At 47.5% G+C, this 20,180-nt stretch overlaps 1 protein-coding gene and 1 long non-coding RNA gene across 51 annotated transcripts in view; one reads left to right on the top strand and one right to left on the bottom strand.

Annotated features, from left to right (window-relative positions):
* SORBS1 (sorbin and SH3 domain containing 1) overlaps positions 1 to 20,180 on the top strand; it is a 219,639-nt gene that overhangs the window by 107,888 nt on the left and 91,571 nt on the right. For 16 of the 50 annotated variants that reach the window (XM_070560916.1, XM_070560926.1, XM_070561048.1 and 13 more), the window contains exons 5-10: positions 1,855 to 1,950; positions 3,965 to 4,093; positions 12,625 to 12,651; positions 12,775 to 12,887; positions 17,609 to 18,316; positions 18,935 to 19,297. In XM_070560916.1, the coding sequence (XP_070417017.1) occupies positions 1,855 to 1,950; positions 3,965 to 4,093; positions 12,625 to 12,651; positions 12,775 to 12,887; positions 17,609 to 18,316; positions 18,935 to 19,297 (1,436 nt within the window). The remainder of the gene's footprint in view (positions 1 to 1,854; positions 1,951 to 3,964; positions 4,094 to 12,624; positions 12,652 to 12,774; positions 12,888 to 17,608; positions 18,317 to 18,934; positions 19,298 to 20,180) is intronic. The other 34 variants (XM_070560997.1, XM_070561030.1, XM_070561271.1 and 31 more) reach the window with 8 other exon arrangements.
* Positions 14,359 to 17,612, bottom strand: LOC103555425 (uncharacterized). Its single transcript, XR_011523237.1, has 3 exons — positions 16,040 to 17,612; positions 15,509 to 15,739; positions 14,359 to 15,067 (listed from the first exon to the last, which is right to left on the bottom strand). It is a non-coding gene; the product is annotated as an uncharacterized lncRNA (long non-coding RNA).

Genomic DNA, 20,180 nt, shown 5'->3' on the forward strand with positions numbered 1-20,180 from the left:
GTGTGACGTCAGAAGGAACAGCCAGACAGGGAAGGCATAGAGAGCAGGAGGTGTATGGAGCTGGGGGCTGGGTTCCTCTGTGGCAGGACGGGTCCTGCTACTCTCCTGTTCTCCTTGCCTCCTTGCTTCTCTGCCCAGCTGCCCTTCTCCACTCATGGTGTGGAGCTGCGTCCCTGGGGTCTTGGACAACCTTGGCCAAGTTGCCAACTCTGTCAGGCAGAGTTAAAGGGTAGTGCCCGTGGAGTGCCTGCAGGGGAGTGTTTAAGCATCTGATGAGGGGTATGGGGAGATGTGGGGGCTCTGGTGCTTTTAAAACCTGTGGGGCCATTGGCCCTATCCCATGAATTCGATAGAGGAGTCTTCAGAGGTGTGTGGATGGGGTGACAAGTGGAGGTGGATTCCACTGTCTTCTCAGTAAGACTCACCTTTAATTCGAAAGAGGCGGGTGCAACCTGAAGGTCACCAAGGTGGCCTTGGGAGGAGGTCACTGAACCAGGTGCCAGGACAGCTGAGCTCCCGTCTCAGCCTCTTCACTTGAGAACTGGATGACTGAGCAGCTCTCTGAGCCTCTTGCTTCTTCCTCTGAAAATGGTAACAAAAATCTCCCACCCAGCCAGTCTCCCAGGTGGTCATAAAAAGCAGTCAATAGGATTGCTGTGGAAGCATGTTTGTATCTTAATACATGTGGTATTGTCACCTTAGTTATCAACTGCCATATGCCTTATGAAATGGCAGCGTGGTGGACTGGAAGGTGGACTACCCATCGCCGAGGTGCCTCCCTCCCTCCTGTCCCTTGACGGGCTTGCCAGCACGATACTGATGCAGCACTGAGTCTTGCTTCCCAAACAGCTTTACCCCCCAGTTATTACATGGTTCTGGGGCCACAAGACCCCTGGGTGTTGCTCACTGGGGTGACATTGGTGCTGTAGTGCCTGAACTCCCATCTCTCTATTTGCTGCCATAAGAGAGAGAAGGAGGGGAGGCCTCACAACAGGCTTGTTCTGGGAAGAGGGATTTGGGGATATGCCCACTGCTGAGATTCCAGAATCTGAGGAGGCAGGGGCCTGAGAGAAGCCTGTGGATAGATGAGCATGAGCACCCAGGATTTGAGGACAGCAGCCCTTGCCACATTCCAGGCAGTTATCCCAGCTCCTTTAAAGCTCAGCTGGGTGTCAGGATCCTGGGCTGTGCACTTGGGTGCTTCCCAGAGTCTTGAGCATGCGCTCGGACACTTGGCAACCTCTTGTCCAGGAACGGGTGGGTTTAAGCACGACCATCTGCTGCCCAACAGATGGGGGTTCTGATTTGCTTGGGGACAGAGAGCTGTGATTGTCAGAGCAGGCCCAGGACCCTAGAAGTTATGGTTCTGGGGAAGCAGCTCTGATGGCTGGAAGGACGGGGCAACTCACGACCTTGTTCCTTTCCTTCCTCCACTCATCCGGGGCCTTTGAGCCATAGCTCGCCTCCTCAGAGCCCTCCCCCAGCGCAGACACCCCGGCATTCTCCCAGGGGGCCCCTTGGACCCTGATTGCTCTCCCCTTCCTCCGTTTGCCAGGCCATCTGCATCTCTGTAAGTCTCTTTGTCCAGAGCCTTGGCAAGTTCCTGGTGTGGCAGGAGGCACAGATAACGCTGACCAACTGCCTTGGGGTGACGGAGGGAGGGAGGGTTCTGCCGTCTTGGTGCGGAACTCGAGAGAGAAAGCTGGTTATTTTAAATTACTGCATCCACTGCTCTTCGTATTGTTCTTTTCTTATGGGTGACTTCCTCCTATTGTCCCTGCGCAGTTCCTCAACTGCCTGAGTGTTTCCCAAATGTTCTGTCTGGATGCACCATTTACTCTTTTGTGTTTTCAGCAACTGCCGACCCTTTACGTGCACGCTCTATTTCTGCTGTTAAAATAATTCCTGTGAAGACAGTGAGAAACTCTTCAGGCCTAGTACTCCCTCCAGGTATCTTTCCTTGGGTTGGTTTCTTTTTTTTTAATTGTTGGCAGATAACGCATGGTTTTCCTTTCTTCTTCTAACAGGGACGTGGTGGCTTAATCCTTGCATGTTTAGGAGCCATTCCCTCTCACTTCCTCAGTTGGTTTCCTTTCTTCCTCTGTGTGCATGTGAATGTGTGTGTGTGGTTTTTTTCTGCAAGCTGGCAGGTGTGGGGAAGGACTAACATGGCGGATACTGTGCCCCCCCCACCCCCCCTTTAGGAGAAGGTCTGTCCAGAGGCTGGACGTTTACTGTGGTATGAGTCTGAGCCACTGGACTTCTGGGGCTCTCCCTAGAGGTTTCCAGCTCTCAGTACTTTATTTAAAACTCCGGTCTCCCCGAGAGTTAATGTGGTTATACAAGGAACCTCTGAATTGGGCTGAACTTGAAGCAGCTGCCTTACATGCTAAACCTCGGTGCACCTCATGATGCCTGCTGGGCCGGGCCGTGTCCTAGAACACTCTATTCCCCACCCCAATGTCACCTGCAGTCACTTCCTGCCTCTCCTCTCCAAGGAGGGGTGCCGTTCAGATGTCAGCTCTGGCTCACAGCTTCCTTCTGTACAAAACGGGACAAGTGAGGCCAAGGTGGCATTTTATCCCAGTGGTGCTTTCAGGAGTTGGGCAGATCTGGCTGTGCATCCAGGAACCTGTGGATGGGCTGGATTTGTCAGTTTGCCCCTTGTCCTTCTGAAAAGACCATGAATCAGTTTTCCTGATGGTTTTGTGACATCGGTCACTTATCTTGATGGGGCCGGACAAGTCCGATGCTCTCCAGGGCTGCTGCCGCTCTGCCATCCATTGTGCTTTCGTGCTTTGCTTCCAGGGGAAGAGGTGCTGATGGGGTGGATCTGTTCTCCCTATAATACAAATGATTGTTCCATCTGAGTTGTCGGGAAGGGGGCTGCCGAAGTGGAAAAGAGGACAGAAAAGGCTTTGCTTCTCATCCTGGCACTGGAATGGGCATGAGTTGGGTGTCTGAGCCCACATCCTGCCCAATGCCCACTTAAACTTTACCCCGTAATCCCAGTCTTGACAATTTTAGGTCAGAGATCCAGGCTGTGCTCTGAGAAATTTGAGAAAATAAACTGTGGAATGCACTCCAGCTCAGCTGCACAAAGAGAAACCTTCACATGTGCCTTCTAGAACTGTGTGGTCTGCACTGGTTTCTTGCCTCCCCATGACCGAGTTTCGTTGAGGCTGAGCGTTCGGATCTTTTGAAGCCTATTTTGAAGTCCTCCTCAGTGGGGTTCTGAAAGATGACCTGGGTGTGTTATTAGGCCAGCGCAAACTGTAGGAGAGGTCGGGACCCAGTGAAGCCTCAGCTGGGGGTGCCATGAACACCGTTCATTGAAGGATTTAGCATTTCTAGTTGTTTTCTTTGGTGTGAATTTCCTTAATTAAGCTTGGAATGTGAGGCTCTCACTCAGGATCTTTCTCCCCAGGCAGCGTGTCCTGTCTCATCATTTCAGGGGTCTTGACTTGCTGATACAGAGATTTTCTTTTCCGTTCCCTTTTGGAGAACTGCAGGGAGCAGTGATTCTCCACAGAACCACCGCCTAATTCTCTGTGCTGTCAACGTGCTCTTCTAGAAGGATGATCTGGGAGCTTGAGAAATCTCTCAAATTCATTCTTGAACTGTGCCTTACTAATTGGTCAGTCTGCTCACCAAGCTAAACTTCATTTAATAAAAGGAATAAACTCATTTTCATTTTGAAATGTTTACAGCTGATATTGTAACTCATACATTTACTCAGAACTCACTGTTGCCTCCGTGTTCCCCTAACCTCATGGTACATGGTAAATCTCGGAAAATGTGATTCGTCCCTTTCCACCACCTACACATTAATTTTCATTGACCACCGGACTGTGTGGCTGTAACCAGGTTCATCTCATTCCCCAGCTCTAACAAGTTGCTGACTCTTGCTCTAATCCTTCAGGAGCATTGGATTCAGTCTTGTCTTTGGGTCTTTCCTTTTCAGACATGGATCCTACAAAAATCTGCACTGGGAAAGGAGCAGTGACTCTCCGGGCCTCGTCTTCTTACAGGGAAATCCCGAGCAGTGGCCCCGTGAGTCCTCAGGAAACCCCGAAACATGAAAGCAAACCAGGTGCGCTTCCCATGGGACTGGGGGAGGTGTTCAAAGCCCCGTGGGAAGGGCGGGAGGTCTTATGCTTTTGCTTAGAAGGGCGTGAATTCATCAGCTGCCTCCTAATTCTCCCAGGGGCCCCTGGGTCAGTCAGCTCCTTGTCCCTTCTGTGATGGGTAGTGGTCAGTGCCCTGAACTGACAGGTACGCCTTGCTTCAGGGGAAGGCACAACAGTCACCACCACTGTTTTCGCTTTTGACTGAGCAGATGAGCAGAAACCTTGTTAAAGAGCTGGTGGCTCTGCAGCCTGCATTGTGAGCACAGAGGTGGCTCAGGGGCACGGGGAGGGAGTGGTGAGTTAGGCTAGAGATTAGGCTTCTCTGAGCCCATCCGCACTTCTGAGAGCTTAGCTGGGGCAGGGGAAGAAGCCAGGGGAGACTGAGAAGTGCAGGTGGCTGATTCACCGAGTGCCCAGGAAAGCAGAGGTGGGGTCAGGGGTTCAGGCCTGGGGAGGTGACCTGCAGCTGAGGGAGCAGGATCAGGAGAGCAATTCTGAGGCCAATACAAACTAGGAGTGAAAGGAGACAAAAGAAACCCACCTGAAGCCCACCTCCCCACCCTGACTCATCATGCGGGAAACCGGGCTGTCTAGAACATGGTGTTGAGGTTTAGACCTGGGACTTTGGATCCTGATAGGTCTGTGTTCACGTCCTGCCTCTGCCACCTGTTGGCTGTGCAACCTTGGCGATCCCATCTATAAAATGGGGTTGATGCTTGTACCTGCCTCATAGCATTATTGTGAGGATGAAGTATGTAAAGTGTTATGCACCACAACTGGTGACATGGGGTGAGCTGGTAGATGTTAGCTGCTGTTAATAGGTTATGATTGTGATTATTTTGGGCTTTCTCGAGAAGGCTTTCCACAGCCCAAGTGTTCTTGGAGTTGGGAAACACTGACTTTGAGGTTCCATGGGCACAGTCAGCTTAGTTAAGGTGGGGCAGCCCCTCTCCACTCCGTAGGGCAGTGGTTCCATACTTTAGCTGCATCAGAATCACCTTGAGTCCAAAGACAAGTAGAAAGACAAAGACCACCCCAGGCCAGACTTTTAGGATTCATGATTCCCATTTGTAGGTTTGAGGTCGGGTTCAAGGTTTTGCGTTTCTGGCAAGTTCCCAGGTCATGTTGATGCTGCTCGTCCAAGGACCACGTTTGAGAGCTACTGTTGTAGGGGATGGAAGTTTCTTCCTTCCTTCCTCCCTCCCTCCTTCCCTTCCTTCTTTCCTCCCTCCCCTCCCTTTCCCTTCCCTCCCCACCCTCCCTTTTTTTGCTGAGGAAGATTCACCCTGAGCTAACGTCTGTACTGGTCTTCCTATGTTTTCTATGTGGAATGGCTGACAACAAGTGGTGTAGGTCCATACCTGGGAACCAAATTCAAGCTACTGAAGTGGAGTGTGCCGAAATTAACCACTAGGCCACAAGGCCGGCCCCAGGAGTTTGATTTCTTGAAGGAAATGAAGGGAGAAAATGAACTGGGGTGATAGCCACTCCCTTGAGACCAGAGAGGAAAGGAAGTGGGCACACAAACCCTTTTGGTACAGTGGGGAGTGGTATGTTGTGATAAGATGGAATTATATAGGATGGAGGTGGTCATTGCCCAGCATCCTGGAGATTGACTTGTCCTGTCCCAGCCGCCTGTCACAGGTGCCAAGGCAGTTGCCCAAGGACGAGTCCAGGCTAGGGTTTGAGCGCCAGCCCCATTCTGGCAATGTTGGTCCCTGGAGAGGGCTTTTTTCCTCCTAGGCTCAGGGAAGGCATGAGTGGCCCCCCAGCACTACAAGTTGAAAGTAGCTTCTTGGCTCTATATTCCTGAACCCACACCTACCTGGCTGTCGCCCCACTGCAGTTTACCACTTTCGTCTCCAGGAAAGGTGGGTCTAAGGAAAGAAGGCAAAATAATTTCTTCTTAAGACTAGCCTAATCCCACCTCTCCAGGCCTAACTGCGAAGATCCGGCTCCTAAGCTGGGGAACATTTGGGGAAGAGAGAATCCTAAGGGATAATTTAAGGAGAAAGACCATACCTACAGCCCATGAACCTGTAAAATGATCTTATCAACTGCCTAGCCTTTCTTCCGTTGGTGAATCTGAGTGGTGGAGGGGAGGGAGCCTTGAGTGCCCCCTGGTGGTTACAGTGTGGCACTAACATAGAATGCAAATACTACTCTTGGCCCCACTATCTCTAGGCTTATGCTACAGTCGTGATTTGAGCACTTTAGTAAGCTCTCTCTAGTCCCCAAATAATTCTGTCTCCTATGAATTTCTAACAGCTAATTTGAGTGAAAAAAGATCTTGTTCTATAATGCAAGTACTCTAAAGAATTAGAGGATAGCCATCAGTCCTCCAGCTGCTGTGTCTGTTCCTTCTCTGACTTACTTCCTCACTTCACCACCTTTCTTCATCCTGTTAGGTCTCCAAGTTGCTGATCATTTGCCTGGACTGGAAGCTCCAGTCGTGCACTACTGCCTGGTGCCTGTGTCCTAATTTCTTCCCTTATGTGGCCCCTTGACACCCAAGTTTCAGAGCTATCCCCCACTTCCAGTCCTTGCTCCAACTCACTCATCCTGGGAGAGACAGTATAGTTTTTGAGTCACATAGTCCTCTGTTGAGGCTCAGCTCTGCCTCTTCTTCTCTTTGTGATGTGGGCAAATTACTCAACCTTGGAGAGTTTCCTCATCTCTAAAATGGGGATGATTACAATAGAGTTGTTGGGATTCAGTGAGCTGTTTCGTATCAAGATTTAGCACAGAGCCAGGCACACAGCAGGGGCCCTTTAATGGTAACCATTCTAGTTACTGCAGGTCAAGAGGCCCATTAAAGACTTGACATAATTTCAGTTAGAGGCCATGGGGACCTGGGCCTAACATGGTGGCAGTGGGAATGAAGAGCAGGGGCCAAGTGTAGAGGTGTATTTGGAAGAGTGAAATGACAGGGCTCGATACAGTGTGTTCAAGGAGCGCTGACGAGGAAGTGCCTTTCCGGGTTGACTAAGAGAATAATTGTGGCCCTCATGGTGGTGGAGGATTTGTGAAGGTAGTTGCATGGTGATGGGAGATTTGTGAAGGAAAGTTGCATTCCATTTTTTGACATGTTGAGTTTCTTGGCATGAGAAGGACTTCTAAAAGGAAGCTTTTAACAGGGATTTAGAAATTTGGAGTCCAGTGTGTGGACTTGGGAGCCGTCTGCTTCCAAGTGAATATTGGGAAGATGGAGACGTTTTCTGAGGTGGAGTGACAGATGATAGGCAACCTTGGGGTTGCCCAATTTAAACCTACCCTCCAGGCTCCTGCCCTCAAATGGTAGCTTGACTCTGGATCCCTAACCATGGCTTCCTGGCCAGCCTCCTAATCTATGAATGTGGGCCTTGGTTTTCGGATCAGAACCATCTGGAAAGAGCTGCAGTAATCTTAGTGTTGACTCCCTGCTCCTGGGAGAGACCTCATCGCCTTATTCCTGCTGCCTGATATCATTGCCTGGCCAGGTCCGGGTGTCGGCCCTGTTGATTCAGAGTGACTTCGTCTGCGTTCCTAGGTCAGGGTGTTTTTGCTTGTGGAGACAGGGAGCCTGAACTGGTGGTGGGTGTGATACCAAGTTTCCTGTCTGGTGTAGCCTGAAGACCATCAATCCCTTTGTTCTGACTCATAGCCAAAGTCCAGTTCAACCTTTGCATTTTGTTAATTCTTTGCCACTTGGCTCCAGTCCTTCCCGCCTGATTCTTGACTGCAAAGTTAGCTTTGGACATAAAGATTCTTGGAGCTGCAATCAACTCATTTCCTCACATTTGTTCTCCAGAGATGGCAATAGCAAAAAAAAAATCATAAAATTGACCTTGAAGCAGTTAAACACACTTCCTACCCCTGTTAATTGAGTCCTTTTTATGAGCTCATGTGTGAGAATTAGGGCCAACCAAGAAACTGAGGGGGAAAAGTCCCCACAAGAGAACACCCTCACTTCTGACACCAACTGCAAGTTCAGGGGATCCCAAAAACCACTCTTAGTTTCGATAATTTGCTAGAAGGACTCACAGAACTCATGGAAAGCTGTTATAATCACAGTTATAGTTTATTACAGGGAGAGGATGCGATTAAAATCAGTTGGAAGAAGCAGCACATAGGGTGGAGTCTGGAGAAGAACCAAGCATGGAGCTTCTGTTGTCCTCTTCTGTGGAGCCAGGATGTGTTAGTTCCCAGCATTGAGGTGTGACAGTATGCTCAGTATTGCCAACCAGGGATTTCACCTGAGCTGTTGTGTCCAGAGTTTTTGTTGGGGCTGCATTACATAAGCATTATCCACTGCCCATGTGGCACAGATGGCACTCACCAGTCCATTAGGTGGTTGAGCTCTTGATGGCTCAAAGTCCCTAACCTAAATCACATTATTGGTGTGGCATAAAGACACTCCAATCATGGTGACATTCCAAGGGCTTTTAGAGATTAACTCCCAGAAGCCAGATGGCAGAGGCCAGACAACTTTTTTAGGTAAGGTTAAATTCTTTACCACACAGCATGAATAAAAAACACAAATAAGATCTGGAACACTTAGACCCACTTTTAACACCTCTCTTCTAACTCTTGCTTACTTTATCAGAATACATCAAATCTGACTCAATGAAAGTTATCCTAAGATCACAGGAAGAACTGATCAGCAAAACAACTTTGGAATAGACCAAAATGAAATTAGTACAGAATGAGATAAAAGAAAATATCAGGAGGCTGTGGCCACAGGCCAGAAAAGATTTGTATGTAAAGAACAGATGGAGGAAAAGATAAGGCAAAGTAAATTATGCTATGGAAAAGCTCGGTCTCTTCAGGGCTGCAAAACCTGTCTAGGATCCAACTTTCCAAGGCCTTCCTCCCCCCTCACAAGCTCTGAAGTAACATTTATTGAAAGAAGCATTTGACAGTCTCCTCGACCAAGAGTTAATAATTGATGATTATGTATATAAAATTTCACCTGCTGCACTCAGGCACAGATGGCCTTGGGCTGCTCCCAACCTTCAAGGTTCAGAAGACTAGGTAAGAGATGAAGGATAATAGAATGTCGGAAATGCAGCTCTCCTTTAACAAGGAAGAGAGGCATGCTGAGAGAGGTCCTGGGAACTGCCTTTTTTGGGGAAGGATAAGGGGAACAGTTTTAATGACTTGGAATGAGAAGTAAAAGTAGGTTGATCCCCAAGGATATTATGTTCTTGAGGCTATTTATCAAATGGAAGAAGTCAACAACTCTTATTTCTGTCTGGGGAAATTTTTTCCCTTATGCTGTGGATTCTGATTTTACTAAGCACACACTTTATGCCAGATACTTCCATCTAGTCCTTATGACTCAAAAGAGGTACACAGTATCTCATTTCATAGATGAGGCCAAGTCACTTGCTGCAGGACGTGCAGTTATCAAGGACTCAAATTAGGCAGTCTGATGCCAAAATGGTAGTCCCTTTATGATACCTAGAGGTTTGCAGGGACAGATACATCTCAACTTTCCATGACACGTTTGTTTGTCAGTGTCACCTGAGTAGAACCAACCCAACTGTGAACCAAAGAGGAGGCAAAATAAAGTGTCTGCAAATCCATGTACAAAGTTTGTATCCTTTATTGATAGCCCTTTGTTCAGAACCTATTGATATTTAGTGTAGGTGTAAATCTAGTAAATTTGATAGAATGACTTGACAGAGGTGGACTAGAAATAACTTAGAGAGGGGGCTGGCCCCGTGGCCGAGTGGTTAAGTTCGCGCACTCCGTAGCAGGCGGCCCAGTGTTTCGTTAGTTCGAATCCTGGGCGCGGACATGGCACTGCTCGTCAGACCCCGCTGAGGCAGCGTCCCACATGCCACAACTAGAAGAACCCACAACGAAGAATACACAACTATGTACCGGGGGGCTTTGGGGAGAAAAAGGAAAAAATAAAATCTTTAAAAAAAAAAAAAAAAAAAAAGAAATAACTTAGAGAGGAAGATGGGATAAGAAAAGTGATAGATGCAGGGGAGGAGGGAGAATCATTGTCACAATGTGTCACCTGGTGCTTGAGGGCCTGCTGGGTACAAAGAAATCTCTGGGCTAGGGATCTGGATGGATACAGCCATCGGTGTTAAAAATGGTTGCTTTTAGGATACTTAACACACCTGATCTCTGGATCTTCAGCAACCCTGTGAGGTGTCCATTGGGTAAGGATTATATTTTATAGATGAGAAAAATGAAGTTTAGAGTGACTAACAGCTTGCCTTTGGTCACACAAGCCAGTGCGTTGCAGTAATGGAAGTAAAATTCAAGTCTTGTAAATTTCCCAACTATGTGGTTGGGAAGAGAAGACAAATATGTTTCTGTCACTGCATTGTGGATAATTCATAGGTAACGGGCAACCTGCTAAAGGACTATACAGCTGAAACATGTTATGCGTGCTCTGGCTTAGAGGGGGAAAAAATAAGCAAAACCGGATACAGTTAGTTTTCCAGAATAAGGATGTTTTTAAGTATACCTTATATCAGTAGTTTTCCAAGTGTGGGCTGTGGACCATCAGCCTTCGCATCTCCTAGGATCATGTTAGAAATGCAGATTCTTGGGCCTCACCTCCCGCCTGCTAAGGCAGAAACTCTGGGGATGGGCCCAGTAGTCTGAGTTTTACCAAGCTGTCCTTGTGATTCTGATGCAGCTAAACTGCTATACATGGATGCCAATCTCTCAAAACCTTTTCCTCTGCCTTGCATTTTGCTCCAGCATCTTTTGGCTTCCAGCACCTCCCTGGAATGTAGGCTCTACTTTGTGGCTGGTGTGGGGCTGGTGGCTGTGGGTGGTACACAGAGCACTGTACTTCATTCTGGAGAGCTTGGCTGACTGCTGTGTCATTTCCTGGCTGTATGACTTTGGGCAAGTCAGTTGGCTTTTCTGTTCCTCATCCATGAAGTTTTGATTACCTACTTCACAAACTTGTGTGTACGCTAAGTTAAATACTAAAATGATGCAAAAGTGACTAACAATGTCTAGCGCTTAGAAAGGTGTTTAACTTGACACTGACATCTGGAAACTTGACATCTGGAAAACCCACCTCTAGTCCTTGAGGGACCTACATAGAAATGGAGGCTTGGGCTGTGAGAGCTGGAATATTATCCCCCTCTTTAGCTCTATATAGGGTAAGGCAAGAGTAGGCAGCCAGGGAAAAGAAGCAAGTTAAGGGATTGGCTAGATCATGGGTTGGCCAACGAAGGGTTGTGGGCCAGATCTGGCCCATACCTATTTTGGTACAGCCCATGAGCTAAGAGTAGTTTTTATATTTTTAAAGGGTTGAAAGAGAAATCAAAAGAATAATATTGTATGCCACCTGAAAATTATATGAAATTCAAATTTTAGCGTCCATAAATAAAGGTTTTTTGGAACATAGCCATGCTCATTCATTTACATTTTGTCTATATCTGCTTTTGTGCTACAACAGCAGATTTGAATAGTTTCAACTGAGACCGTGTGGCCTGCAGAGCCTAAAATATTTACTATTTGGCCCTTTGTAGAAGAAGTTTGCCAACCCCTGGGCTAGGTGAAGGATAGAGAATGGAAACAAGAGATGATGCAGAAGATGATGACAAATAGCAAACATTTCCTGAGCTCTGCCAGGCACCGTGCTAAGCATTTCTCATGCTTTATATCACTTAATTCTTATAACACTTATGAACCAGGCATATCATTATCCCCACTTTCGACTGGAAAACCGAGGCTTATAACTTGCTCAGGGTCACAGAGCTCATTCGGTGGTAGAGCCAGGGTTTGAGTTGAGATCCAGCTGCCTTCCCAGCTGAGCTTGTAACCACTGTGCTCTGTTGCCTCATGGTGCCAGGTGGGTCAAGTTAGGGGAGGTTCGGGGTCTCAGATATGTCAGGTGATGGCTGGGAGGGCAGGGTGATAGCTGGCTGAAGGACAAGCGTGCCTTGTCGTGTGATGAAAATGCAGAAAGGGTGATTAGATTTTGAAATGTTTATGTGGCATGTTTAATGGAAAGAAGAAAAGCAGGCAGGGAGAAAAAAAGTCCTTATCACAGCAGATACCTCTGGGCTTAAATCACGTTCTCCCCCCTAGCCCAGCACCAACAGCCACGGAAAAAGTGCTTATCTACTTCTCCCTCTCCCGGTCTGTTAATTAGCCCAGGCTGCTAATGAGGAGAGGTCGTTCTGAGCCCACATCAGGCTCGAAGAAGAGAAATGAGAGTTAGTGAGAAGGGACTGGACAGTAGAGTTCTGTTGCCTTTTTGTCTGTAAAATAAGAATGTCAAGGAACAATTGTTTCTTCATTACTGTGAATGTGAGCCTTGTGTTTTCAAAGGTCAGTGCCTGTGAGCACATCATGGTTTAGAGTGGGTTCCTATGGTAATTAGGCCATCGTGACTGAGGGTATTTTGTGTCAGGCAATGGGGTGCTGGATTTTTGTCTTTCTATTGCAGTACATGCTTGTTTGCTGCCAATGTAACCATTTCTGCTTGCCCCTCTTCTTGTTTTCATCCTTTCTGCACCACACGTAGTTCTGGAGTCAGAGAATTCCTCAGCAGGTATGGTTTCTCTTGAGTTCTTCTTGTCCCTTCCTTCCACCAGGGACCCTTATTAAACCAGAGGGGGACCAAGGAGTGTTCCCTGTGAGTGAGGAGTTTCTCTTTCTTTTTTCCATCTCTCAGATGAATGGAGGCTTTCTTCTAACGCTGATGCCAATGGAAACGCCCAACCCTCTTCACTTGCTGCCAAGGGCTACAGAAGTGTGCATCCCAACCTTCCTTCCGACAAGCCCCAGGTAGGCATGTGCCCAAGGGTGGCATGGGGGCTGGTGAGTGGTGCCTGTTTCTGAGTCTTTTAGCTTCAATGGGTGATGTCCAGCTTGCTCAGCTGGATAATGGACTAGGTTCAGAGTCGCACGTTTGGCCCACTGTGGAAAAGCTCTACAAGGACCAGAGTTAGGGAGAAGTTTGGGTCAAGGGAAGCAGAAGTGTGGGATGAGGTTGGTCTGTACCAGGGCACTGGAAATATAGGACTGATGTTTTCTAGGTTTGAAATGCATGTGGCAGTGTTCTGAAAGAGGGAATCCATTTAGCCTTGAATAAGTGGGAAAAAGTTCTGAGCCTGTTGGTTAAAAACTCTTTAGAGTGTAGCATTCAAGAGAAGAGTGTGCTGTTGTGTTTATTCCATTAATTTGCTGCACTTGGGCTGTACGAGTTCCAGCAACTCTATCCTTATCAATCAGGTAGCTGTGGCTGGACCCTAATCCCATGGCCCAGGAGCAGGCAGCTAGAAGTTGGAATGGCAGTACAGCAGAGCTTAAACCACCTTCCTTTACCCTACAAAAGAAGGTCCCCCCAAGTTGTACAGTTGGAGTCGGGATCCCCCTAGGTTGTTTTCCTGATCCTTCTTCCTTCCCCTCCCTGTTGCTACTTTGCCATTTTGCTGAAAAGAATAGACCCTGTTTTGATTCAGGCAATCTGGGAAGAGTATTTTTACGTAGAGGAGCCACATCTGTGGAATGGAGCAGTCTTTTCTTAAAGGAAGCTGTGCTGCTCGAAATATGTGGCAAAAATGCATTCCTTGTGTGGTCCATTTCCCTGTGCCTGCCTTCTGTGAAAGTGCTCCCGGAGCTCACGAGGAACCCAGGGATTCCGCATGCCTTCCTGGTTCCCACCCCCCTTCTTTGATGATCGTCTGGCTGCTGAGGACATAAAATTGTGCTGGCTCCTGAAATGAAACCGAGTCAGATGATGTCTTCTTTCGTCTCTGCAGACCCTTGTCCTCTCAGGGTTGGAAGTGGTTGCTGAATCATCTGCCTTGTGTGCTGAGCAGCACCACTAAGCTTTCCGCCCCTGCCACAGCTTGTCTCCCCTAGGTACAGTCGTGTGCATACAGGGCCACTGATCAGAACCAGGAGCTACAAGTGTGTCCGGCTTCCTGAAGTCCTCCTTAGATGTGGGGACTTGGGAGGTCAGTTGTCCAGAAAATGACTTCCCATAGTTTTCCCATTTCTAAGACCTTTCCCAGTGTGCTCGTGCACTGTCTGTGGCACACTTCCTTCCCAGCCATCTCAAGAACAGATGTGTTTGGCTCTGTGCTGATAGGAAGTAGTGCTGATCATCAAGGCAAGTGTAGAACCACATCCTCTTCCACTATCAGTGGCTTAGCCCAAAGGATAATTCACTAATTTCTTCTGGCTTTGTAAACAGCTCTAAAGAGATCGTTTTAAGAGTATGCAAAGTAAATAAAAATTCATTTTAAACACATTTATTTACCATAGCTTTATTGAGCGTTTCTTGTGTTCAGATCACGGTGTTAAACATTGCCCTCAAGGAGTTTATAAGGGTGAGCCTCATAATAAGGGTGAGCATCCTGTAATATCTTCTATGAATAGTGTATTTTCTTATCTGTCACTATCCAAGAATTTTCCTTTTGCTGGGGCATCTTAAAGGGAACCTGGTAAATTGCTGAGATAGAGGTTTTGTTCTGTATATTCAGTGTAAAATTGGCCATCCAAATTTCAAGAACTTTTAGGTCATGCATTACCTTTTGGATTTGTTTTTTGAGAGCAAAAATGTCTATATAGCTGTTGCCAGAACTGTCAGTACACATTGGCTTAGACAAAGCCAAGGCTGGCTGGGCTGGGGATTGCCCTGGCTTGATGTCAGCTGAAGAAAACTCTCAGACCCCTGCAGGCCTAGCATTTTCTCAGAAGGACTGAGTTGGGGTCCAGGAAACTCAAGCGCCAGAGAGGAATCCTTTCTCCTGATCTCCCATAGGCTGCCTTTTCTCCTGCCAGCCTGGACCTTCTGCCCTGCTCTCTTCATCCCCAGTAACAGAACCAGGGCTTCCCTCTCTCTGACAGCATCATCATGGTGGTCCCAGCAGAGGTGAGGACTGCCAGTTTCTGGAACTGTATAAACTAGGAACATATCAGATTCTTCAAGCAGCCCCATATTTTCACTGCCCCGCCTTCTAAAAAGAGAAATAGAATTTCATTAGTGGCCAGCTGGGGAGGAATGCCAACTGCCTGTGTAGTTCCTACAGTGTTTACAATAAAGCAGAAAGTAGTTCCTTCCACGTAAAGTGACTGTGCCTGTCCCCTTCCTTCTTTAGGGCTAAAAGAAGCCCCAGGACAGGAAGGCCTTTGGCTCTGAGTGCATTGTCAACACTCTGGGGAAGTGTCCTCTCTACAGGGTCAAAGCCCTGGGAAGGCTTGTGCCTGATGTAATGCAGCCCTGGCACCATATATGGCCATGGCCAAATTAAGTTAAAAACTCATCGAAACCGATTTCTATTCTATCTTTGGACAAGAAGGAATCACATGTGGGACACTTGAGTTCAAAGTAAAAGTACGCCAGAGTCTAATTCAAAATTGTCTTTTACTTACCTCCCTGACAACCATTATCAACTTACCCCGTTTAGTGCGTGCTAGTTCAAACATTTTGTTTCTAGAGAGCGTCGTTTAGTCTGTAAACATGCCCCAACCTCCAGCCTAACTTCACTGAAACCAAGTGAGTACATCTGGAAGGTTTGGTCCTGCTGACTCCTGAAGAGAGGCTCTTCATCTGTGTTTCTGGCTGGTACATAAGGCCACATTCCACTCGTACCATCCTGGGCACCCTGTGCCCATGACATCGAGGTAGCCTAGGATACCCAGATAGTTTCTCCTTCATCCAGGTCATTTGTTACTTGAAAACTGAGTTTGTTAAGGGACAGGTTACTTACTATTTCTGGGTTGATACTCTAATCCAGACTCATAAAACTTTTTTATTTGTCACCTATTCACCCTTGCTAACATCCCTTTCCAGAAGGGAAAGTTGCTACCCAAACAGCACACAAAATAAAATAAAAAACAACTCCAAAGTAGACCCCTACCCTTGTACCCTCCTAGTTTTTGATCACAGCTTATTTACCAGATATTGCCCAAACTCTAGTATACCTTACCTGTGCAATTTGGAGGAAGGTTCTGGTTTTCTTCCAGTACTGGGCTTTCTTTGAAGATAGGGGCCAGTGAAGGAAGTCTAGGTGTCTTAGCTTTACCTACTTTAACAAAGTAAGCCATATTACAGGTGTAATTAAACAACAGACATTTATTTCTCACAGTTCTGGAGGCTGGGAAGTCCAAGATCAAGGTGCCAGCCAATTCACTTCCTGGTGAGAGCTCTCTTTCTGGCATGTAGACGGCCACCTCTGCACTCTGTCCTCACCTGGTAGAAAGTGAGAGCTCTGGTCTCTCTACGTCTTCTTATGAGGACACTAATCCCAGCATAGAGACCCCACCCTCAGGACCTCATCTAACCCAAATCACCTCCTGAGGGCTCCACGTCCAAATACCATTACTTGGGGTTAGAGGTTCAAGATATGAATTTTGGGGGACACACATTCAGTCTATAACACTAGGAAAATAAACTTTATTTTCCTCATCTTATGGTCTGATTCCCCATTCAGCCACAGGTTGACAGACGGCTCTCACTGAAATGAGGATCAGCCTAGAGATTTACCCCATCTCCTGCCCTCTGCCCCTCTGAGACTCAAGGAGGAGCTAGGAGCCCTGTTGAGGGAGAGGGAATGAGATGTGAATTACAGCTTTCTGGCTCTGAACCTGGAACTAGAGCTTTGGGCTTAAGCCAGGAGCCTGAGGCTGATCACTCCCCTCTAGGATTCTCTGTGCCCTGTGGTGGGCTGGGTGGGAAAGAGGAAGGGGCTGGAATTTGATAAACCAGACACAGTCCAAGCCGATAGGCCAATCAAGTGCTTCATTGCCTGATACGTTTGTTCTGTGTGCATCAAAAATAGGAGACTACATGCTTTTAATCTCATGCCTGTCTTCCTTCTAATAATTAGTTCCATTAAATTGTTTCCTCTGAGAAAAGAGCACGTGTGGATTCTAAGTCTTTAGCATTCTCTTCTTGGTGAGCTTTAATTTATGCTTATAGAAGTGAGTGCTAAATCTCAGTGATTCAATTAAGACATCTGTCTCCTGTAAACACGCATAAGGATGATTCCTCCAATTCTCCATTTCCTAAGGGAAGACAATGAAAGACATTCAAGAGTTTCAGTGAACTTTTAAAGCTGAAAACTTAAAGAGAAAAATCTTTGAGGAAAGCAGATATGAGAAAATTGGTGGCTCTAGGGCTGTTTCCACTGGCATTTGGTCCTTGGGCACCCTTCTTCAGTCAGGAGGTCTAAAAAGGGTGCAGGTCTACCAAGGATTGGTATCAAAATTGACTTAGCACGTGGCCTCTCCTGAGCTGAGCTCAGCCTCCTTGGATGTAGGGGAGAGTCTGTCCTACCTTCCCAGGTGAGTATGATACAGTCCTTGGCTTTACACCGAAGAGAAATGTAGACTCCATGAGGAGTCTAAGCTGAGGATTTGCTTAAAAACATGTCAAGAATTGTTTTTTTTCTTCAGATCATGTTACACTGCTATTTCTAATGGTCGTCCTTCTTTCCATTTTCCCACCTCTTTCTTTTTTTCCATTTTGATATTGTGCCTTGAAAATAACTCTAAAGATTCTCTCTCCCCTACACCCACTTCTCCCTAAAGAGGACTGCTTTGCATGGCAGCCCCCCGCCATCTGTGGTCCCTATAAGGACTCCCTCTACCGGAGCTCACCAAAGCCTTATGTCCCACCCGGCACCCCCAGCCAGCAGAATCCCTCACGACCCCGGCCTGTCTCTGCCCCTCTGGCAGCCAGATCAGCTCCCAAGGGTGTGATGCGTCCTGGGCCCTCGCTTCTGGGTTCCACATTCCCTGGTGCTTCATCCCAACCTCAGCATCACTATGTAGCCAGCAGGACAGTTTATAGTGAGAATGTGAGCTCTAACCCACGTCATGAGGTGGTTGGGAAAAAAAAGGTCAGCAGCTTATATGTACCTTGTTTATCCAATAACATTCGCCTGGTGGCATTGGAAAACTCCTCTTGTGTTGCACGTGATCCAGCCAAAGGCACTCCCTCTGAAGCTGCAGCCACTCGAGCACCGGCTCCCAGCATTGTCTCCCGCACAGCCGGCAAGGGAAAGCCACTCTCTGTTCCTCCTCCTGACCTTCCCAAGCTATTCTTTGACATCCGTAAAGATGGTGAGAGTCCTTCCCTGGGGACTCGGCCTTCGTTCCCAGACGCAGTGAGACCACCTGTGCTAGGCCCCCAGGTTACCTCTGATCCCGAAAACCGGAAGAGAAAAGAACCTTACCTTTTCCAGCCGTGTTATCCAGCCAAGGCAAGGAAATAGGAATGTTTGTCTGTCTTCTACACCGTCTCTTTTGAAACTCATGCTAGTAGCTCATTTATTTTCTGGGCTGCCCTACCTTCTCTTTCCTTATTAATACTGCTGCAGCTAGAATCCCGAATTCTTCTCTCTAAACATCTCAGCACAGTCTTCTCTGTGTCTCCCTCTCTCTCTTTTCTGTAAACATGTAAGTATGTCAGAGTGTGGAATCCGTAGACTAATGATATGGTGAGGTACGGAGTGTTTGTTTTATAGCAAAGCGCCAAAGAAATTGTATTTACTCCCAAGCTTTCAGGCTCTGCAAGTGGTTTTGGGGCTAAGCACAGCCTGCCTGCCTGTTCTGTTATTCTCTCTTTTTCTCTCTCTAAAGTGTTAAAAGGATTCAAAAATAGATGGATGGAAAGTAAACTTGGATGGAGTTCCCTCTGTGTCATAGAGTGTCAGCAGGCCAACTGGCTAGCACCGACTGTCTCATGTACTCTGAGGAAAGGGCACCGATTAAATATTTCTCAGAGTACATCATTGCATGTCCGCTCTCAACTGTTTAAATATGGAATTCCTTCTTCCCTGCCGTACCCCTTTACGTAATGACCCCCTTATTTCCTACAGGATGCCACTTCCTCCAGCCCAGCCCAGCCTGAGGTAATAGTTGTCCCTCTCTACCTGGTTAATACTGACAGAGGGCAAGAAGGCACTACCAGACCTCCAGCATCTCTGGGGCCACTTGGCCCCCCAGTCCCGGCGACCGCCCCTGCCGGCTCACCTCTGACCTTGCCGACTCTAGATGATTTCATTCCCCCTCGTCTGCAGAGGCGGCCCCACCACAGCCAGCCAGCCAGCACTCCTGGCTCCTTCCCCCCCGTTAGCCAGACACCACCATCCTTCTCACCACCACCTCCGCTGGTCCCTCCAGTACCGGAGGGCCTCCACAGAGTCTCGGAGCCTGACCTCACGGGAGCTGTTTCAAGTACCGTAAGCTTGCTGGAATCCCTTCCTCATGGCTTTCCTGAATGTCTGCTCCCAGCAGTAAAAAACCCCTTTCTCACTGAAGTACTAAGTTCTGAGGGAAGTGTTGGCTGCCACTGTGCTTGTGAGATGACTGGGATCGTGTTTGCTTCCACTAGAGTGCATGCCTCCCGTGTGTGTCTGTGGACTCTCACGGCTGTTCACAAGTCTAAGTCCCTCTTCCTCTCTGTCCTGTTTGGAATGCACACCTTCCTGAAAGAACTTTGTTTTCCTTCAGTGAAAACCTCTGTGGCTTTTCCTTTGGTTAGTTATACTCTTTGTAGGCCAAGCAAATGTAATGTTGAGAGCTAAGGAAAGCTAAAGAATTGTGTGGAAAAGCCAGCAGCAGTTTCTTCAGTAGGGAGCAGGGGGATTCCAGGGGAGGAAAAGATTCACTCTTGTTGATTTAGCAAGTAAACAGACTCTCTTTTAAATACAGCAATGGCAGAGACTGGGTTAAAAAAAAAAAAGAGTCAAGTTTAATTGCACAAAGGGATATAAAAGCCTTGTACAAATGTTAGGACTGTTTCCTCGAAAGGCAGAAAATTGCTGGGGCCCCTGAGTGGTGGCTCACAGGGGCCTTTGTGGCAAAACAGTGGCCCCAGTGGTCATGGGAAGTTAAAGTACCTGACAACTTGGATCCAGTCCTGTGAGAGATAAGTCCCCATCATAGCTGGGAAAGCCCAAGTGCATTTAGAGAAAAAGCTGAGTCAGAGTACTCAGTCTATTCTCTCCTAGGAGCCCTGGGAATTGAGAGAATCTGAAAGAAGCTCAGTGTGAGTCACAAAATGGGGACACATGGATCTTTCCCAGGGCTGTGGGGTGCAGTGGGACTGAGTATGTAAAAGGT

This window comes from Equus przewalskii, chromosome 1 (assembly GCF_037783145.1).
Source record: "Equus przewalskii isolate Varuska chromosome 1, EquPr2, whole genome shotgun sequence".
Lineage (NCBI taxonomy): Eukaryota > Metazoa > Chordata > Mammalia > Perissodactyla > Equidae > Equus > Equus przewalskii.